Consider the following 20169-nt stretch of genomic DNA (forward strand, 5'->3'; position numbering starts at 1 on the left):
GCCAGGGTCCCGTGATCCAGGGACAACTTCCCTGGGAGAACGCACAGCACGCCTCAGGCTGGTGCAACGTCACACTGGCCTCTGCCGCCGCAGGCTCGCCCCGCATCCGTACCCCTCCCTCCCCCCTGCCTGAGTAAGCCAGAGTCCCCGAATCAGCTGCTCCTTTAACCCCATCCTGTCTGAGCGAAGAACAGATGCCCTCAGGCAAACTGCACGCAGAGGTGGGTCCAAATCCAAAGCTGAACCCCAGGAGCTGTGCGAACAAAGAAGAGAAAGGGAAATCTCTCCCAGCAGCCTCAGGAGCAGCGGATTAAATCTCCACAGTCAACTTGACGTTCCCTGCATCTGTGGAATATCTGAATAGACAACGAATCATCCCAAATTGAGGAGGTGGACTTTGGGAGCAATGATATATATTTTTTTTTCCTTTTTCTCTTTTTGTGACTGTGTATGTGTGTGCTTCTTTGTGTGATTTCGTTTGTATAGCTTTGTATTTACCATTTGTCCTAGGGTTCTGTCTGTCCGTTTTTGTTTGTTTGTTTTTAAGCATAGTTTTTGGCGCTTGCTATCATTGGTGGATTTGTTTTTTGCTTTGGTTGCTCTCTTCTTTCTTTTTTTAAATTACTTTTTAATTTTTATCATTTTTTTGTATTTTTATTTTTTTTGCAATACACGGGCCGCTCACTGTTGTGGCCTCTCCCATTGTGGATCACAGGCTCCGGATGCACAGGCTCAGCAGCCATGGCTCACGGGCCTAGTCGCTCCGTGGCATGTGGGATCCTCCCGGACCGGGGCATGAACGTGTGTCCCCTGCATCGGCAGGCGGACTCTCAACCACTGAGCCACCAGGGAAGCCCAATTTTTTTATTTTTAATAATTATTTTTTATCGTAATAACTTTATTTTATTCTCTCCCTCCCTCTCTCCCTTCCTTCCCTTCTTTCTTTTTTTCTCCCTTTTCTTCTGAGCTGTGTGGCTGACAGGGTCTTGGTCCTCCAGCCGGGTGTCAGGCCTGTGCCTCTGAGGTGGGAAAGCCGAGTTCAGGACACCAATCCACCAGAGACCTCCCGGCTCCACATAATATCAAACGGTGAAAGGTCTCCCAGAGATCTCCATCTCAACGATAAGACCCAGCCCCACTCAATGACCAACAAGCTACAGTGCTGGATACCCTATGCCAAACAACTAGCAAGACAGGAACACAACCCCACCCATTAGCAGAGAGCCTGCCTAAAATCATAATAAGGTCACAGACGCCCCAAAACACACCACCAGACATGGTCCTGCCCACCAGAAAGACAAGATCCAGCCTCATCCACCAGAGCATAGCCACTAGCCCCCTCCACCAGGAAGCCTACACAGCCCACTGAACCAACTTTAGCCAGTGGGGGCAGACACCAAAAACAATGGGAACTACGAACCTGCAGGCTGCGAAAAGGAGACCCCAAACACAGTAAGTTAAGCCAAGTGAGAAGACAGAGAAACACACAGCAGATGAAGGAGCAAGGTAAAAACCCACCAGACCAAACAAATGAAGAGGAAATAGGCAGTCTACCTGAGAAAGGATTCAGAGTACTGATAGTAAAGATGATCCAAAATCTTGGAAATAGAATGGAGAAAATACAAGAAATGTTTAACAAGGACCTAGAAGAACTAAAGAGCAAACAAACAATGATGAATAACACAATAAATGAAATTAAATATTCTCTAGAAGGAATCAACAGCCGAAAAACTGAGGCAGAAGAACGGATAAGTGACCTGGAAGAGAAAATAGTGGAAATAACTACTGCAGAGCAGAATAAAGAAAAAAGAATGAAAAGAATTGAGGACAGTCTCAGAGACCTCTGGGACAACAGTAAATGCACAAATATTTAAATTATAGGGGTCCCAGAAGAAGAGAAAAAGAAAGGGACTGAGGGCTTCCCTGGTGGCGCAGTGGTTGAGAGTGTGTCTGCCAATGCAGGGGACACGGGTTTGTGCCCCAGTCTGGGAGGATCCCACATGCCGCGGAGCGGCTGGGCCTGTGAGCCATGGCCGCTGAGCCTGCGCATCTGGAGCCTGTGCTCCGCAACAGGAGAGGCCACAACAGTGAGAGGCCCATGTACCTCAAAAAAAAAAAAAAAAAAAGGGACTGAGAAAATATTTGAAGAGATTGAAGAGATTATAGTTAAAAACTTCCCTAATATGGGAAAGGAAATAGTCAATCAAGCCCAGGAAGCACAGAGAGTCCCGTACAGGATAAATCCAAGGAGAAACACGCCAAGGCACATATTAATCAAACTATCAAAAATTAAATACAAAGAAAAAATATTAAAAGCAGCAAGGGAAAAGCAACAAATAACACACAAGGGAATTCCCATAAGGTTAACAGCGGATCTTTCAGCAGAAACTCTGCAAGCCAGAAGGGAGTGGCAGGACATATTTAAAGTGATGAAAGGAAAAAACCTACAACCAAGATTACTCTACCCAGCAAGGATCGCATTCAGATTCGACAGAGAAATTAAAATCTTTACAGACAAGCAAAGCTAAGGGAACTCAGCACCACCAAACCAGCTTTACAACAAAGGGTAAAGGAACTTCTCTACGCAGGAAACCCAAGAGAAGGAAAAGACCTACAATAACAAACCCAAAACAATTAAGAAAATGGTCATAGGAACAAACATATCAATAATTACCTGAAATGTAAATGGATTAAATGCTCCAACCAAAAGACACAGACTGCCTGAATGGATACAAAAACAAGACCCATATATATGCTGTCTACAAGAGACCCACTTCAGACCTAGGGACACATACAGACTGAAAGTGAGGGGATGGAAAAAGATATTCCATGCAAATGGAAATGAAAAGAAAGCTGGAGTAGCAATTCTCATATCAGACAAAATAGACTTTAAAATAAAGATTATTACAAGAGACAAAGAAGGACACTACATAATGCTCAAAGGACCAATCCAAGAAGAAGATATAACAATTGTAAATATTTAAGCACCCAACACAGAAGCACCTCAATACATATGGCAAATGCTAACAGCCATAAACGGGGAAATCAACAGTAACACAATCATAGTAGGGGACTTTAACACCTCACTTTCACCAATGGACAGATCATCCAAAATGAAAATAAATAAGGAAACACAAGCTTTAAATGATACATTAAACAAGATGGACTTAATATTTATAGGACATTCCATCCAAAAAAAGAGAATACACTTTCTTCTCAAGGGCTCATGGAACATTCTTCAGGATTGATCATACCTTGGGTCACAAATCAAGCCTTGGTAAATTTAAGAAAATTTAAATTCTATCAAGTATCTTTTCTGACCACAACGCTATGAAACTAGATATCAATTACAGGAAAAAGTCTGTAAAAAAGACAAACACATGGAGGTTAAACGATACACTACTAAATAACCAAGAGATCACTGAAGAAATCAAAGAGGAAGAAATACCTAGAAACACATGACTATGAAAACACAATGACCTAAAACTTATGGGATGCAGCAAAAGCAGTTCTAAGAGGGAAGTTTATAGCAATACAATCCTACCTCAAGAAACAAGAAAAGTCTCAAATAAACAACCTAACCTTACGCCTGAAGCAATTAGAGAAAGAAGAACAAAAAATACCCCAAAGTTAGCAGAAGGAAAGAAATCATAAAGATCAGAGCAGAAATAAATGAAAAACCAATGAAGGAAACGATAGCAAAGATCAATAAAACTAAAATCTGGTTCTTTGAGAAGATAAACAAAATTGATAAACCATTAACCAGACTCATCAAGAAAAAAAGGGAGGAGACTCAAATCAGTAGAATCAAAAAAGAAAAAGGAGCAGTAACAACTGACACTGCAGAAATACAAAGGATCATGAGAGATTATTACAAGCAACTCTATGCCAATAAAATGGACAACCTGGAAAAAATGGACAAATTCTTAGAAAAGCACAACCTCCCGAGACTGAACCAGGAAGAAATACAAAACAGACCAATCACAAGCACTGAAATTGAAACTGTGATTAAAAATCTTCCAACAAATGAAAGCCCAGGACCAGATGGCTTCACAGGAGAATTCTATCAAATACTTAGAGAAGAGCTAACACCTATCCTTCTCAAACTCATCCAAAATATAGCAGAGGGAGGAACACTCCCAAACTCATTCTACAAGGCCACCATCACCCTGATACCAAAACCAGACGAAGATGTCACAGAGAAAACTACAGGCCAATATCACTGATGAACATAGATGCAAAAATCCAACAAAATACTAGCAAACAGAATCCAACAGCACATTAAACGGATCATACACCATGATCAAGTGGGATTTATCCCAGGGATGCAAGGATTCTTCAATATACACAAATCAATCAGTGTGATACACCATATTAACAAATTGAAGGATAAAAACCATATGATCATCTCAATAGATGCACAAAAAAGCTTTTGACAAAATTCAACACCCATTTATAATAAAAACCCTCCAGAAAGTAGGCACAGAGGGAACTTACCTCAACATAATAAAGGCCATATATGACAAACCCACCGCCAACATCATTCTCAATGGTGAAAAACTGAAACCATTTCCACTAAGATTGGGAACAAGACAAGGTTGCCCACTCTCACCACTATTATTCAACACAGTTTTGGAAGTTTTAGCCACAGCAAGCAGAGAAGAAAAAGAAATAAAAGGAATACAAATCGGAAAAGAAGAAGTAAAACTGCCACTGTTTACAGATGACATGATACTATACATAGGAATCCTAAAGACTCTACCAGAAAACTGCTAGAGCTAATCAGCGAACTTGGCAAAGTAGCAGCATACAATATTAATGCACAGAACTCTCTTTCATTCCTATACACTAATGATGAAAAATCTGAAAGAAATTAAGGAAATACTCCCATTTACCACTGCAACAAAAAGAATAAAATACCTAGGAATAAACCTACCTAAGAAGACAAAAGACCTGTATGCAGAAAACTGTAAGACACTGATGAAAGAAATTAAAGATGATACAAACAGATGGAGAGATAAACCATGTTTCTGGATTGGAAGAATCAACATTGTGAAAATGACTATACTACCCAAAGCAATCTACAGATGCAATGCAATCTCTATCAAACTATCAATGGCATTTTTCACAGAACTAGAACAAAAAATTTCACAATTTCTATGGAAACACAAAAGATTCCGAATAACCAAAGCAATCTTGAGAAAGAAAAATGGAGCTGGAGGAATCAGGCTCCTGGACTTGACTAAACTACAAAGCTACAGTAATCAAGACAGTATGGTACTGGCACAAAAACAGAAATATAGATCAATGGAACAGGATAGAAAGCCAAGAGATAAACCCATGCACATATGGTCACCTTATTTTTGATAAAGGAGGCAAGAATATACAATGGAGAAAAGACAGCCTCTTCAATAAGTGGTGCTGGGAAAACTGGACAGCTACATGTAAAAGAATGAAATTAGAGCACTCCCTAACACCATACACAAAAATCAACTCAAAATGGATTAAAGACCTAAATGTAAGGCCAGACACTATAAAACTCTTAGAGGAAAACACAGGCGGAACACTCTATGACATAAATCACAGCAAGATCCTTTTTGACCCACCTCCTATAGAAATGGAAATGAAAACAAAAATAAACAAATGGGACCTAATGAAACTTCAAAGCTTTTGCACAGCCAAGGAAACCATAAGCAAGACAAAAAGACGACCCTCAGAATGGGAGAAAATATTTGCAAATGAAGCAACTGACAAAGGATTAATCTCCAAAATTTACAAGCAGCTCATGCAGCTTAATATCAAAAAACAAACAACCCAATCCAAAAATGGGCAGAAGACCTAAACAGACATTTCTCCAAAGATGATATACAGACTGCCAACAAACACATGAAAGGATGCTCAAGAACACTAAACATTAGAGAAATGCAAATCAAAACTACAATGAGGTATCACCTCACACCAGTCAGAATGGCCATCATCAAAATATGTACAAACAATAAATGCTGGAGAGGGTGTGGAGAAAAGGGAACCCTACTGCACTCTTGGTGGGAATGTAAATTGATACAGCCACTATGGAGAACAGTGTGGAAGTTCCTTAAAAAACTAAAAATAGAATTACCATATGACCCAGCAATCCCACTACTGGGCATATACCCTGAGAAAACCATAATTCAGAAAGAGTCATGGGGCTTCCCTGGGGGCGCAGTGGTTGAGAGTCCGCCTGCCTTTGCAGGGGACACAGGTTCATGCCCCAGTCCGGGAAGATCCCACATGCTGCGGAGCGGCTGGGCCCGTGAGCCATGGCCGCTGAGCCTGCGCGTCTGGAGCCTGTGCTCCGCAACGGGAGAGGCCACAACAGTGAGAGGCCGGCATACCGCTTAAAAAAAAAAAAAAAGAGTCATGTACCACAATGTTCATTGCAGCTCTATTTACAACAGCCAGGACATGGAAGCAACCTAAGTGTCCATCAACAGATGAATGGATAAAGAAGATGTGGCACATATATACAATGGAATATTACTCAGACATAAAAAGAAACAAAATTGAGGCTTCCCTGGTGGCGCAGTGGTTGAGAGTCCGCCTGCCGATGCAGGGGACACGGGTTCGTGCCCCAGTCCGGGAGGATCCCACATGCTGCGAAGCGGCTGGGCCCGTGAGCCATGGCCGCTGGGCCTTCGCGTCTGGAGCCTGTGCTCCGCAATGGGAGAGGCCACAGCAGTGAGAGGACTGTGTACCACAGAAAAAAAAAAAAAGAAAAAGAAACAAAATTGACTTATTTCTAGTGAGGTGGATGGACCGAGAGTTTGTCATACAGAGTGAAGCAAGTCAGAAAGAGAAAAACAAATACTGTATGCTAACACATATATATATGGAGTCTAAAAAAAAAAAAAAAAGAAATGGTTCTGATAAACCTAAGGGCAGGACAGGAATAAAGATGCAGACATAGAGAATGGACTTGAGGACATGGGCAGGGGGAAGGGTAAGCTGGGACGAAGTGAGAGATTGGCATGGACTTACATATACTACCAAATGTAAAATAGATAGTGGGAAGCAGCCGCATAGCACAGGGAGATCAGCTCAGTGCTTTGTGACCACCTAGAGGGGTGGGATAGGGAGGGTGGGAGGGAGACGCAAGAGGAGGAGATATGGGGATATATGTATATGTATAGCTGATTCACTTTGTTATAAAGCAGAAACACACCACTGTAAAGCAATTATACTCCAATGAAGATGTTAAAAAAATAAAAATATAAATAAAACCTTTTGCTTTCCCTTGTTAAATAAGTTAATTTAGAATCCTTTTAAAAATTGACTTTTCACCAAGTATAACAGATCTGAGAACAAAATACCTACTATAGATCCAAAATCAAATGAATAATATGAGCAAGAATCCTATTTAAGTAAATTTTAGGTGAAATATAGTCACTAAAACCTTTTCTGAAATAGTAAATTTCCATTAATTTTGGTCAACATTTAAATGATAGTTTTGCCCATTTTAACATGATTGAATGTCAAAGGAAGATGAGTACTTTTGTTACACAGATGGCATATGCTTATATCTTGCACTTCAAACTTCAATTTTATCTAAATAATCAAAACAGAGTTAACTAAAGGGCCTCAAATGCATCACAGTTTATATACCCAAGGAAGAGTCAAATAACCAAATCAAATTATAATTAATTCTGTATAGGCATAATTTTCTAACTAACTTGAGACTAGAAGAATTATCACTTTAAATTTAATACCACAAAAGCCACTATCACATGGGTCATGCTACCACAGCAAAGGCCAAATGATCATATATACTTTTTTTCCCTCCACCTTTTTTTTTTTTTTTTTTTTTGCGGTACACGGGCCTCTCACTGTTGTGGCCTCTCCCATTGCTGAGCACAGGCTCCGGACGCGCAGGCTCAGCGGCCATGGCTCACAGGCCCAGCCGCTCCGCGGCATGTGGGATCTTCCCGGACTGGGGCACGAACCCGTGTCCCCTGCATCGGCAGGTGGACTCTCAACCACTGCGCCACCAGGGAAGCCCCCCTCCACCTTTAAATTAGGTTTTTAAGACCAATTTCTTAAAGAAGAGATCTGCCATATTTTTTTGACTTCCTTCTTACGACTAAAAATGTGTCTGCCCATACAAAAAGAAAAAAAAAAGGTCAGAATCTTTCTATCTTCAGAATGAGGCAACTCTCCAGAAAGTCCATACTTTTGAGACATACCAAGACTGAAGAAGCAGGAGGAAAAGAAGACAGCCCCCTTTACCCCATGCCCAACACTCTGACTTACTGGCCTCGGTTGTTTTGAACAGCAAATGAGACAAGGAGCGTTGAATGTGCTTTGAACATTAGGAAGTATTATTTAGACTGGAGGTGTTGTCAGTCCTGAGGGTACTACACGGAACGGGAAAGGATGAGGCAGTGTTGCGTGGTCTGCCTCAAACTGCTGCTTGCCCCCACCTTGATCTTCAGTTAAATGGAAGACAAACCAGATGGGAGAGGCCAGAAGCAGCCCCAGAACAAAGGCAGGGAGCACCTCCTGGTTAGTCTGGGGAAGAAACACAGGAAGCAAAAGCAATTGCTGCTTCCTTCCTCATCCTTCCTACAGTAGGCTTTCTGACTATCCACAAAAGAACCGAGAATCAAGAATCCTCATCGCATCCCCGTGGTGACCCTTCAGAAAGCAGCACTACTGCTCTAGTCACTGTCAGAGTCTTTGGTAATAGAAGAACAAAAGGAAAAGCTAGAGATAAAAAGGAGTGAAGTAAAGAATTATCAAGGAATAGGTAGAAAATAAAGATCTGAGGCTTTTTTTTTTTTTTTCGTGGTACGCAGGCCTCTCACTGCTGTGGCCTCTCCCATTGCGGAGCACAGGCTCCGGACGCACAGGCTCAGCGGCCATGGCTCACGGGCCCAGCCGCTCCGCGGCATGTGGGATCTTCCCGGACTGGGGCGCGAACCCACGTCCCCTGCATCGGCAGGCAGACTCCCAACCACTGTGCCACCAGGGAAGCCCTGAGGCTTATTTTTATTCTGAGGATTAGCAAAGGATTAAAAAAAAAATCCACACTTCTGTTTAACATACAGCAGCAGATTTTCCATGCTGATAAGAAATCCACATCCTAGAGGGTTGCTGGAGACACTGAGAGCACGCAGCCTTTGAAGCATGCTTCAGGAGATCAACATTTATTCATTCAACAAATATTTTTTGATCACCTACTATGAGCCAGGGCTACGTGATCTGGTGGGTTAATTCCAAGCCGTAAATTGAGATAAGGCCAAATCCCTAGAGCAAGGAAACAGCATGTCAGAAACATGCTATCCAACATGTGCTCTGAATTGCCCATGTCTAATAAGAGAAATTAGCTCATGGAAGCTGAAGGAGAGAGAGCCATCCATTGTCATATCCTGCCCAAATGGCAGGAAGGGGGAGAATGTACAGAATAATAAAAATGACCACTGGGCATGTCATTTATCATAGCTGTCTTTAATGCAAGTATGCTTTACATATTTGTAAAGCCAATCCTTCAAGATACAAATACATGGTATTTAGACATAGGTGATACTAACACTCAGAGGTGTTGACATTTTATTGATATTAAACACTGAGTAAAACTTTAAACTTCCTGCCAAGTAAACTTTACTTCAAGCATTGCTTTGGGAAACTTACTAATAAACCTTGAAGAAAGCTGGTAGTTCTTTGACTCTGGTCAGCTATATTTTACACTCTGTGGGATAGTATTAATCTGTGGTTCTGTCTTAGAGTATCTCACTGCAATAACCAGAGGAAAAGGAAGCAAGAACAAACCTTGGAGATGATGACCGCCATTGCCAGGTTCTCAGAATGAGCTGCCACGTAGCCAAGCATCATGATGCCCGGCAGCTTTATGTTTCCTTTGCAGGACCCAATGCAATCGATCACGGCAGCAACTCCCCCCGTGTTCACGATCAGCTGAGAAAGCTAAGAGGAAAGAAGGAGAGCTAGGTAACCATGGCCCTAAAGTGTAAGATGATCTTTAAATATTACTTTAGCATTGCCAAATTTTAAAATTTAGGACCTAAAAAACATCTGGTACTCGGGGCTTTGGGACAGCCTGGAGGGGTGGGATGGGGAGAGTGGGAGGGAGGGAGACGCAAGAGGGAGGACACATGGGAGCATATGTATAGCTGATTCACTTTGTTATAAAGCAGAAACTAACACACCATTGTAAAGCAATTATGCCCCAATAAAGATGTTAAAAAAAAAAATCTGGTAAAATCTGAAATATGATTTAGTGAAATTATTATATTTATCAAAGAAGTGTACAGGGGTAACAGTCCTGCTATTTCTAATGTACAGAATATGCTCACTGTGAGGACCCTCTCTGTGGTTCAATTTTTCTTGCACGACTCTATCCTTATCATAATGGATGTCCAAACTCCTCACCTAAACACTAAGCCTAGGGCTAGTTCATAACTAGCTAACTGCTGAAACCCCCCATCACAAGGCGTGAGTAAGAATTGGATTAATCACTGAATGCTGAAAGGTGAGATCAGAATTGAAATAGTCTAGCCCCATTATCCTTCCTTTGCTAGCAATGATCTCTAGCTGACTGCACTCCCGTCTTGAACAATCTCAACCAGATAAAGATGTTGGGTGAAATAATGAATGAGGACTTGGGACTTCCCTGGTGGTCCAGTGGCTACGACTCCGAGCTCCCAATGCAGGGGGCCCGGGTTCAATCCCTGGTCAGGGAACTAGATCCCATGTGCTGCAACTAAAGATCCCCCACGCCACAACGAAGATCCTGTGTGCTGCCACTAAGACCTGGTGCATCCAAATAAATAAATTTTTTTTTAAAAAAAGGAATAAAGACTTAAAAGTTTAGTGAAATGAAACTGATTAGCGAAAATATACACAGAAAAAGACATAACTTCAGAATCTACCCAGGTTCGCTTCGTCTCTATTCCTTTCCCACCTCACACCTCAGAGCAGGAACCACTGTGCAAGAGCAGCTGTTAGAGCAGTTACGCCAGGTCAGGGGGCCTGATGGTCTCTCCCAACCTGGAAGGGCACCATCTCTCACTACGCCCCGCTGACCTAGAGTGACAGGACAACAAAGGTCCACGGTCCCTACAATCTAGAAACGGAAAGCAGAAAATGATTAAAACCTCAGATTTCAGACTCAAACTCCATTGATATAATCCAGTGGTTCTCAAGTGGGGGCACTCTTGTCCCCTAGGAAACATTTAGTAATATGTGGGGACATTTTTGCTCGTCACAACTTGGGGGAGGGGTGCTACTGGCATCCAGTGGGCAGAGGCCAGGGATGCTGCTAAACATCCATCCTACAGTGTATACAGGACAGCCCCTCACAACAAAGAATGATCTGGTCCAAAATGTCAACAGTGCTGAGGATGAGAAACCCTCAGAACATGTGACACTGTCCCTGAGCCCTGTGAACAAATTGACGTTTTACTTAAAAACTAACTGCATACTGTTGGTTTGTTTTGTTTTGTTTTGTTTTTCTTTTTCGGTACGCAGGCCTCTCACTGTTGCGGCCTCTCCTGTTGTGGAGCACAGGCTCCGGACACGCAGGCTCAGCGGCCATGGCTCACGGGCCCAGCCGCTCCGCGGCATGTGGGATCTTCCCGGACCGGGGCACGAACCCATGTTCCCTGCATCGGCAGGTGGACTCTCAACCACTGCGCCACCAGGGAAGCCCCATACTGTTGTATTTTGAAGCTGGTTTTTTTTTCCCTTGTTTTACCTCAGGTGTATGTTTTGCAATCTCTCTAATTAAAGTGGAAGCATTTTTCTTCACGTATTCATCTTTGTCCTTCAGACAGGTAAGTACAGCTGGAAAAATCTCTGCTTCAACCACCATTTCTGCTAGATCCACAGAATGTTTCGCAATCTGACTGAGAGCTGAAAGGACCTGACGCTGTTGAGCAAAAACCAAACCCGAATGTTACACAGACTCCACTGTGGAGTTCAGACATAATTGAAACAGCTTCGCACACACTCAAATTCCTTTATAAAGAGGAGAAAACAATGACACGTCCAACATCATCTAGGAGTCTCGAGGCATTCACATCCTAGTCTTCTTATACCTAAATAGTCAATTTCTTAAATTCCCTAATTTCCAAGTTAAACATCTTAGTTCACACTATTGACTATTTAAATCTCTTATCAACTGAGGCTGGTCAAAGAATATAACCCTGGGATGAATACTATTTCTTAATTACACAATACTTAAATTGTTAATTGATGATAAACACAGTAATGTAGTACAGTAACAATCAAGTAGAACTAACATTTTGGGATATTGCCAATATCATTTGTAAAAACTTTACATTGCTTAATTAATATTAACAATTTTTAAATCTTACAGAATATAACTATTAGAATATAAAAGTATAATTGGTGACTATCAACTGAAAATTAGATTTTAGAAAGCTATAAAAAAGACTAATATAAATATGGCAATTTTTACAGGAAACTTAAATATAACAATGGGCTAGAAAACCTTTAGGTCCCTTCTAACCCTGAGATTTAATCATTACGTGATTCCTTACTTTAATTATTAGTATTAATTCTGATGCTACTTCTAGTTTTCAGCATTGCACATACTTTTTCCCAGTCACATCTTTATTGTCTAATCCTTACAGCACAGTTTTCACATATTAAAGGACCAAATACACAATATATTCATATCTGTTTTCCATGATAATTTACTAATTATTTAAAAATGTATAATATTAATCTGCACACATTTCCATCTTCTTAGATTATCGGAATCCTGGATTGTTTGTTTCTTTATTTTTAACTACCTTCAACTTAGCATCAGGGTTCAGGATCATCTGGGCTAAGTGAGCAATTGCTCCTGCGTCCACCACTGTCTGTGCCAACTCTGGAGAATGCTTTGCAATATCACTGAGGGCCGAAGCAGCAATCCTTTTCAAAGCAATTTCTGGCTCTTGGATACAGAGCACTAAAAGAGGAATGGCTCCCACGTCCACCACAGCTTGTGACAGCTCTGTGGGTCCAAGAAAAGTAATTAAGTGAGTATGGGTGACTGACCCTTGTACAAGCCACTTTTCACCCTGACAGATACAGCAAAGGGAAAAGGGGACGGTGTACTTCACTGTCTCGACATCTGCATTTCTAATCAGGCTTCCTGGTTTCATGAACCATGTGGACCAATCCTGAGCTGAAAAGAATACAGGTCAATAGATGGACCTCCATTTACATGAACACATTTGAGGTAGATTAAGCTGAAATGGCTTCCTATTCTTTTTTTTTTTTTAAGAGAGTAAGCAGATGTCAGCTGTTTAAGCTCTGACAATTCTGCACTTCTCAATAGGCAAGCATTTTATGCATGGTTTACAATAACAGAGAAAATTAAAGTACCAAAAATTTACCAACCACACTAATTAGGCAGTATTTTGTGCTATTTACATGAGTAAACATTAACATGAATCTTGTGCCAATAATGTCGATTTTTAAATTCCTTTCATCTTATTGTACTTTTAAAAGATTTTTTTTAAAACTTTGTACAATATTAAAAGGTGTATTTTCATTGTACATATAAAAACACTTTCAAAAATGAGAACTACAACTGAACAGGCTTTAATATATATAAATGTTAATGTAAGATAAAGAAATAAATTTATCTTAAGCATTTTACATGTCAGAAACAGTATCTTTTGTATATACATGTTGATTCACTTGTGTGCCCAAAAATAACAGCTATAAAAAATAACACATTTTAAAATTATAGAGAACAGGAGACAAGCAGGCAGACCCATATAATATACGTGTAAAAACTGTCTGTTGAGAAGCATAAAACAGTGCATAGTTACAGATTCTACTCTCATTGTACTCATGGCCTTTCTTGCTGAATCACATATACCCATTTCTATAATCTCTTCCTTTCAAATTATGCTCTCATTTTCTCAGATTTATAGCGCCTTGGCAATTTATATCTTAATAGTCAAGCTATCAATTCAGCATATCTCTTAGTCTTTAAAGAAAATACAGTCTTTAATTTTTCAAAAGATTGGTAATATCACATTTTCTAAAAGGAAATAATGTTAGAAAACACAGGTTAGTGTCCAACACTTGTTTTCCTTCAATTATTATAATTATCTTAAAAGTCCCGATCTTGCATAAACGATTCATTCATTCTTTCATTAAACAAGTATTAATGGAAGGTTATCATGTGTCAGACTCATTCAACACGGGTGCAGATGACACACTTCTACAAATTAACACTACACTGATTAGCAAATACGTTTCAATTAAAAAACCCAAGTGTGAAATATGAAATACAATGGGAAGTTCACCTATTTATGTATTTTCACTTTTATACAGTTTCTAAGAGTAAAGAATCTGCAGTAAACAACTGTTTAAAAAACAGTTAATATGGGCTTCCCTGGTGGCACAGTGGTTAAGAATCTGCCTGCCAATTCAGGGGACACGGGTTCGAGCCCTGGTCCAGGAAGATCCCAAATGCCGCGGAGCAACTAAGCCTGTGCGCCACAACTACTGAGCCTGTGCTCTAGAGCCTGTGCTCCGCAACAAGAGAAGCCACCAGAATGAGAAGCCCGCGCAACGCGAAGCCTTCGAAGAGTAGCCCCCGCTCTCCACAACTAGAGAAAGCCCGCACACAGCAACAAAGACCCAATGCAGCCAAAAATATAAAATAAATAAGTTTTTTGAAAGTTAATAAACTATTAATAAATAGTTAATAAAACTATTAATAAAAACAAAGTTCTTTTTAAAAAAATTTATCATCTTTGTAATTCCCATACATTTTATTCTTTCCTTGAGTAACTGAGTACCGTATCCTCCTTTTCCTGAACTCTATAATGTTAATAATAAAGCAAACTCAGTTCTTCTGACTTGTTACCCATTCCCATCCAAAGCTGTTTTCCATTCTTTCTGGATCAGTGATGCTAAACGAGGGGAAGGCTGGGGAGGGTACCAAAGAAAGGTTTGCCTGAAGGTAATGAAGCTTCCAGGGACCTGGATGGGGCCTAGCAATTTTGTACTTGCAGTTTCATATACCTGACATCTCCAATTTATATGGTCCTACAAAACCCAGCTCTGTTCTTGGGTGGCACACATTGTAATTCATAAATGATACTGTTCTACCACTTTCATTCATATACTGGGTATAAGACAGTGTATATAAAGGTAAGAGTATAATAGACCTAAATAATGCACACCATACTATATTACACATTCCACAGGCTATTTCATCCTGCCTCTGCCACTACTCTTTTTCCTGTGGTATATCCTTCTCCTCTTCCCTACCGTTGCTTCCTCTGGTATTTCTGTGCCAGTCGCTGTTGACATCTACCCCATAGCCTTTGTCGGTCAGGGCGTGGGCTTGTGAATCAATCCTGGTGAATGGGACCTGCGCAGAAGCCAGCTAGAAGCATCTCTGAGAGGTTTTCCTCTGTAATAAACAGAAATACACAAGAGGAAACACCGCCTCTTCTTTGCTGGACATGGGCACATCTGCCTGCAAATGACATCTGGAACTCCTACAGCCATCTTGCAACTATAACAGAAGAAATTGCCAATACGCTGAGGATGGCCGAGTACAAAAATGAAAAACATCTGGGTCCTCCAAGACACTGTTCAGCTGCATAACCAACCTTGGAACTGCCCTGACTCTTCACTTTGTGTCATGCGAAATAAAAAAATGTCCTCATTGCTTAAGCCACCTGTAGCTGATATTCTGTAACTTACAGCCCCAAACATATTGATACAATTCTGTCCTCTCTCAGGCTTGGTGTATATACTTATTTTCCTCTCCTTTCTGGTCACTGAGTGTTCATTACGTGCTTACTATGTGCTAGAAACTTGGCTAGATCTTGGGGAAGCAGAATAGAGTAAAAACGTTGTTCTGTTCTAGCAGACTCTGCTCAGGGTAAATATGTGAACAGACCACAGCACAGAGTGGAGCTGGGAGTTGGGTGCATGGAGAGTTTGGGGAAACACACATGGGGTGCCGTTTCAGGCAGTGCTTCCCATCCTCCTTCCTGCTCCCCTTTTCTTCTTCTCTCTACTTTTCCACTCTAAAAAAATTGGTAGTAACCAAAACACATACAAAAATCTGGTACACTTAAAAGTTACTCCCTATAGGAGAAATCTCAAAGAATTCTTTTTTAACTCTAATTTGGAAATGAGTCTGGGTTGTTTAATTAATTATTAAACTTAGGAAATCAAAGATTGATATGTACAGATGCTCATAAAAGGTTTGATCAAGAAAAAAAGAGCCAATTAATTTATCTTCAGTGCCTGAAAATATCTTAACCTCATTTTTTTCCTTAACCTCATTTTAAATTTTAAATGAATCTTCAAAAAACAAATTATTTAAAACTACATCTTCTTTTATGCAAGAACATGTGCCATAATCATATACTGTTAGGTAACCAGCAAAATTAGAAGTAGTTATGCAAAAAAAAAAATCAGAGAAAGAAGGCTTTATGTTATACTAACATACTAACAAGATTTAGATGGGGTTGATGGTACTATTGGTGATATATTTTCTTCTCTATTTGACAAATTTTCTTCAATGTGATTGTTTTTAAAAAATAAAAGAAATATGAACATGTCCTTTGACCACACATATAGCTATTGCAGTGGCTAACTATACTAACATTACTATTCTAAAGAAAAATAAACACTTTAGCTTATTTCTCACTATGGAAGAAAGTTTCTTATTTTTAGAAATGGTGGGAATATGTCTCCTTGAAACAAAGTATTAGGAAAGAATGCATAATTATTCTTTGAAGAATTACTAATATATACTAGAAATATTATCCATTTACTTTTTCACACTTTCCCTCATCTTAATTCATGCCTTTATTACAGTTAAAATGTTACATTTTTTTAAATGTTAAGGCTTATTCATTTTTAACAATTTTTTAAACTTCAAATTGTCAGTAGAAATAAAACTATACAATAGCACCTTCCTTATTCATAAATAATAATTAAAGCCATTGATTGCATGCATGTAGACAACTGGTATACAGTCCGCAAATCTGATGGTCAGCTGTTTTCAGTAAAGAAATAGCTAGTTCTCTTTGGCCTCCTGAATACCTCACTGCTGAGTGAAGGAACTGAGGCAGCCACCTCTATCGGACCATAACAAGCTCAGTACAACTTTAGATTTAATTTTTAAAACAAAAGGAGACACAGATAAAAGGGAGGACATTTAAGATCAACAACATTCATAAAATTACTAGTATCTAAAGCTGGACGAATGGAATATTAAGGGATGACTTTATGTTGACCAGAAGGGAAGAGCACAGAAAGGAAAGTCCATCAGCATATAACAGGCACGGCTGTAACACGTAAAACTAGGTGCGTCAGGCAAAAGTGATTTTGCTTTATTTTAACAGTGCTCACAATGGCCTTAACCCCTCCTCTTAATTGTTATGGCTAGTGGTTTGTTTAGATCAGGAGTGGTAAACACAGGGCCCAGGCAAGTAATTAAAATAAGTGAAGCCAGCAGGTGTAAGAAAAATAACTGAGTGGGAAGCACAGTAAACTGCAAGACTATATGCACCAGCTACAAGGAGCAGCAATTACTCAACTTCAGCCCAGCGCGGCCACACAGGAATACAGGCAACCGTTGTCAGATGCTTGGATTTTTCAAGAGAAGCCACACATCTGATTTTTGATGTGAAACTGCCTGGTTTTTAAGTGTTGGAAACTTAAAAACACACTGTGTAAGACAACACAGTGCAGGCTAAATAAAACACATCTATCATTTTACAACCCTAGGCTTAAACCTTACACCTTCTAAAACGAGCTGTGGGGACTTTCTGGATGTAGAAAGGTGACATTCTTTCTACATTTGATTCTTGAAGACACACTCTAGAGTCATAAAGGAAGAACCACTATAGTGATTACATAAGAAAATTCAGAGGTGAATTCCAAGAAATTGATGAAAACCTAAAAATTGGACTTCAAAAAAAGGATTAATCTAAACATATATTATGATACTCCACTAATTTTTCTGCTCATAATGGAGATGTAAGAGGGAAGAATGTGAGCAAAATTAAGTGATCCATCATGAGAACTCATAAAAAGGACTCAAAATGAAGAGGTTCTCCGAAAGGAAAAAAAGGAAGAAAAAAAATATATATATAATATATTATATATATAAAACATATATATTATATATATAAATATATTATATATATAATATATATATTTAGCATACTAATTCAAAAATAACTAGGCAAATCAAACACCTCAAAAACTCTAATTCCAGGGCTTTCCTGGTGGCGCAGTGGTTGAGAGTCCACCTGCCGATGCAGGGGACACGGGTTCGTGCCCCGGTCCGGGAAGATCCCACATGCCGCGGAGCAGCTGGGCCCGTGAGCCATGGCCGCTGAGCCTGAGCTCCACAACGGGAGAGGCCACAACAGTGAGAGGCCCGCGAATCAAAAAACAAAACACACAAAAAAAAACTCTAATTCCTTTTAACTTTATTGCTTTTTAATTTCGTTTTCCAAACACTGCTTTTAACTCACTGGTTTTAAGCCCTACAAAAATTTCTATTCTATTTTATCATTAAAAATAAAATAAAGTTATGAATCATCATTTCTTTGCATTTAGGTGGCCCTATTTCTTAAAGATAGGCTGGGGCTTCCCTGGTGGCGCAGTGGTTGGGAGTCCGCCTGCCGATGTGGGGGACGTGGGTTCGTGCCCCGGTCTGGGGGGATCCCGCGTGTGGCGGAGCGGCTGGGCCTGTGAGCCATGGCCGCTGGGCCTGCGCGTCCGGAGCCTGTGCTCCGCGATGGGAGGGGCCGCGGCAGTGAGAGGCCCGCGTACCGCAAAAAAAAAAAAAAAAAAAAAAAAAAAAAAAAGGCTGGTTTTGCATCTGGCTGTAAAACACAGCTGTATCACTTCAAAACCTTTGTGAAATAAAACGGGTTAAAAAATACATTTAAGATTTGGCTATCACTTACGATGTCAATCTTATGTTATATAATCATCCCATTCAACCAAATTTTTCATGAAATTACAGTAAAAACAAATATGGAGGTGTAATCGCCAAAACTGGTTTATATACCATACGCCAGTATGATTTTAGGAATGTCGCTTTTAAAGTGGAAGAAATTTGTCTAGAAATTTGTCTAACCCAGCTGTTTACAACTGGTTTAGTTACCTACTGCCACACCAAACTTAGCTGCTTAAAACAGGAAACGTTTATAATCTTACAGTTTCTGTACATCAGGAATCTGGGAGAGGCTCAGCTGGATGGTTCAGGCTGTGACCTCTCACTAGGCTGCAATCAAGCCATCAGCAGTAACCAGGGCTGCAGTTATCTGAGGCTTGACCGGGATACATTGGGTCTACAGGATCTTCTTCCCAGCGTACCCACGGGAGTTGGAAGAAGGCATCAATTCCTCCCCATTTCTGGGCTCTTTCATAGGTAGCTCATGATGAGGCTTCCCCCAGAGTGAGTGATCCAGAGGAGAGAACCCAAGACAAAAGCCATAGTCTTTTATAATCTAACCTCAGAAGTGACATGCCATCACTTCTGCTATATTTCATTGGTGCAACGTGGGCGGAGACTGCACAGGGATGTGACTAGGAAGAGGAAGGCATGGAAGCCAGCTACCAAAAAACCTTTATTCTACACCAACACATCTGAGAGAGGCAATATCCTTCTATAGGTAACGATGGCTCACTAGAGCTATAATTCTGAGCTGAGAAACTGATATCTCCAATCGCATGTTGGAGTGAGAAAAGGTGGCGGGAATTTGCATATTATTATGAAAAAATCTAATGTATGATTTTTATTTATCCCCCGCTCCCACAAATGTCATTTTTCCTACCCATTATCTCCACGCCACCTCTTTCCACCCCATCTCCAGAGCCATCGGTCTAATCCTTACTTATGGATTGAGTGTCTGAGAGATGTTAACACACATACATACATATGCTTTGAAGGTTAAGTAATTCTAGCTTCTTTAAAAAGTCAAGTGAGTCAAATAAGCCATTGATTTGGAGTTAACGGGGCCTTAGTAAGAAATTACAATCAGCTGGATGGTTGGCGCACTTACACAAGGCTCAAGTATAAAAAACAGCTTCAAAATACGGAAAGGAAAAGTCAAGAAGTGGAGACGAGAGAAAGAGAAGGTGGGAAGTGGTAGAGTT

At 40.3% G+C, this 20169-nt stretch overlaps 1 protein-coding gene across 2 annotated transcripts in view; it reads right to left on the reverse strand.

Annotated features, from left to right (window-relative positions):
- SPAG6 (sperm associated antigen 6) overlaps window positions 1–20169 on the reverse strand; it is a 75926-nt gene that overhangs the window by 24801 nt on the left and 30956 nt on the right. For both annotated transcript variants that reach the window (XM_032623498.1, XM_032623497.1), the window contains exons 5-7: window positions 12810–13015; window positions 11747–11920; window positions 9805–9957 (exon numbers count right to left, since the gene is read on the reverse strand). In XM_032623498.1, the coding sequence (XP_032479389.1) occupies window positions 9805–9957; window positions 11747–11920; window positions 12810–13015 (533 nt within the window). The remainder of the gene's footprint in view (window positions 1–9804; window positions 9958–11746; window positions 11921–12809; window positions 13016–20169) is intronic.

This window comes from Phocoena sinus, chromosome 2 (assembly GCF_008692025.1).
Source record: "Phocoena sinus isolate mPhoSin1 chromosome 2, mPhoSin1.pri, whole genome shotgun sequence".
NCBI lineage: Eukaryota > Metazoa > Chordata > Mammalia > Artiodactyla > Phocoenidae > Phocoena > Phocoena sinus.